The 2,503-nt window shown below is 39.4% G+C and overlaps 1 protein-coding gene across 1 annotated transcript; it reads right to left on the reverse strand.

Annotated features, from left to right (window-relative positions):
• Positions 1-402: 402 nt before the first annotated feature.
• LOC102494998 (olfactory receptor 7A10) lies at positions 403-1,407 on the reverse strand. Its single transcript, XM_006163297.2, has one exon. It carries the CDS (start codon positions 1,405-1,407, stop codon positions 403-405), a length of 1,005 nt encoding a protein of 334 aa, XP_006163359.2.
• Positions 1,408-2,503: the final 1,096 nt, after the last annotated feature.

Consider the following 2,503-nt stretch of genomic DNA (forward strand, 5'->3'; position numbering starts at 1 on the left):
GTGGGAGTCTAGCAACGTAATCATTACACCACCTGATGGTCCCTAGAATTACCATTTTAAATATATTAATTCTTCTAATCCAGGAACATGGGATGTCCTTCCACTTCTTTGTTGTCATTTTCTAGTTCTTTTTTTAGGTTTTCATTGGTTTCCTTATAGAGGTCTTTGACTTCTTTGGTTAAATTTACTCCTAGGTATCTTATATCACCCCTGGGGGGTGATATCTCCCTTTTTGTGTCTCTGTCTCTCTGTGTCTCTCTCTGTATTTTTGGTGAGTGCATGCGCCCTATAGCAAAAACTCTCCAAAAAAAGAAAAAAACAAAGTGAGATACATAAAAATCATAGACGTTTCAGAAGATTATCAGAATGAACAAATTCTACTTCCATAATATAATCATACTTTCAACATTTCTGTCGCTGATCCTTTGAGTCCTGATAACAGGGACAGTTCTTCAAAAGAAGAGCAATTGATCCTTTTATAGGTTCTCTCCCAAGGAGTCTTCTCAAAGCTCTCTTTATATCTTTATTCCTCAGACTGTAGATGAAGGGGTTCAACATAGGTGTGACCACAGTGTACATTACTGATGCTGTTGCAGTTGAGTGTAAATTTTGAATCACATCAGAACCAAGATACACTGCCAGGCTTGTACCATAAAATAAGGAGACAACTGAGAGGTGAGAAGCACAGGTAGAAAATGCTTTATACTTCCCCTGAGCTGATGAGATTGCACATATGGAGGAAACTATCTTAGAGTAAGAGTAAAAGATTCCACTGAGGGGGCCAACAGCCAGAAGCACAGCTGCAACATAAATTGCCACATCATTAAGAAATGTGTCAGAACAGGCAAGATGGATCACTTCATTAATTTCACAGAAAAAGTGGGGGAGTTCCACATGTGCACAGAAGGACAGCCGCAATACCAATAAGCTATGCAACAAGGAATGCAGGGTACTCAGAATCCAGGACACCATAACCAGTAACACACAGAGCCAGGGGCTCATGATGACTGTGTATTGTAGGGGGTGACAAATGGCCACAAATCGGTCATAAGCCATCACGGTCAGGAGGAAGTTGTCCAACTCTACAAAGAGTATGAAAAAGTACATCTGGGTGATGCAACCTGCATAGGTTATGGCTCTATTCTGCATCTGTATGTTCACCAGCATCTTTGGGATGGTGGTGGAGGTAAAACCAATATCTACAAAGGACAGATTGGAGAGGAAGAAGTACATGGGGGTGTGCAGGTGGGAGTCTGAAATGGTGGCCAGGATGATGAGCAGGTTTCCAAACACAGTGATCAGGTACATGGAGAGGAAAAGCTCAAATATAAGGGGTTGTAATTCCGGTTCCTCTGAAAATCCCAGAAGAAGGAATTCTGCAATTCTTGTATTGTTCCTTGGTTCCATTTAGTGGTGATGACTTCCAGGAAAGAGAACACTAGTATCACCAATTTTCACTGGAAAGGGCATTACTCAATTATTTTAAAATCCTACGGTTTATGTTTTTAGTAAAAAAATGCATTGCTGTAATTCATGTATGGTCCTTCGCTCCTTTGTACTCCTCACTTCTGGGATATTTCTGATTGGGAATTTCTGCCCCATTCTCAACCTTGCCACAAGAGGTCATGTATGCTACAGTTTTAATGAGAAATTATTCAATGTGTTTGAGTGATATAAATTGAGAGCCCACCATAAACTAGGTACTGTCTGGGTAAAAAGTGTAAGTTCCTGAGAAACTAAAATACTTACATGCCACTGATGGATAAGACATATGAGCTGACAAAGAAGTAATTATGTTATTTATAAGATGCTAATAAGTGCATAGAAGAACAAATTATGTAAAGGGAAGAGATTGGACAGAGGTACCACCAGCTCTTGGGTGTGTCCAGGCAAAACTGGCAAACAAAATGGTGTTTGAACAGGTAGAGAGGGTGGGAGCTGTGAAGGTATCTGGAGAAGTGTATAACTTGCAGAGAGAATAAGTAGAGGGCAGAGTGATGAGATGGTATTAGGAGATATTAAGGAACAAGGAGGCCTGCTGCAGCTGAAACTTGTAATCCTCTTAACTCCTTATGTATGCAGTTCTCTAAGAATGTGGATAAAGCAGCAAGCTTCCCATTGACATGTAAACTTGGGCCACAATTTGATATGATTATTTTGTGTCATGTACTTAGGGAAATTTTGTAAAAAATCTACTTAATAAGCAGAGAGAGAGAAAGATTAATTAAATGGGCTGAGAGGGGAAAAGCCTGATGTAGTGAGGTGATCCATGAATGGATGAAAATCACAGGATGAAATAAGCTTCTTCGGCTCTAAGAGGGTGTCAACTCTGGGGAAATACTTTTGATGTCCAGAAGAATCAACAAAAGAGAAAAAAACATACCTGAAAGAATAAGGAGTGATATCTATATAATGACTAGACATTTTACAGATTTGATACTCCCAGAGAAAAATGAGCAAATGGACTGAACCCATGATTCGAAAGACAAAATATATAAAATAT

The sequence above is a fragment of the Tupaia chinensis genome, unplaced genomic scaffold, assembly GCF_000334495.1.
Source record: "Tupaia chinensis unplaced genomic scaffold, TupChi_1.0 Scaffold141961_1, whole genome shotgun sequence".
Taxonomy (NCBI): Eukaryota; Metazoa; Chordata; class Mammalia; order Scandentia; family Tupaiidae; genus Tupaia; species Tupaia belangeri.

Coding starts and splice junctions, on each gene's coding strand:
- LOC102494998 (XM_006163297.2), bottom strand. CDS start 1,407: ATGGAACCAAGGAACAATACAAGAATTGCAGAATTCCTTCTTCTGGGA.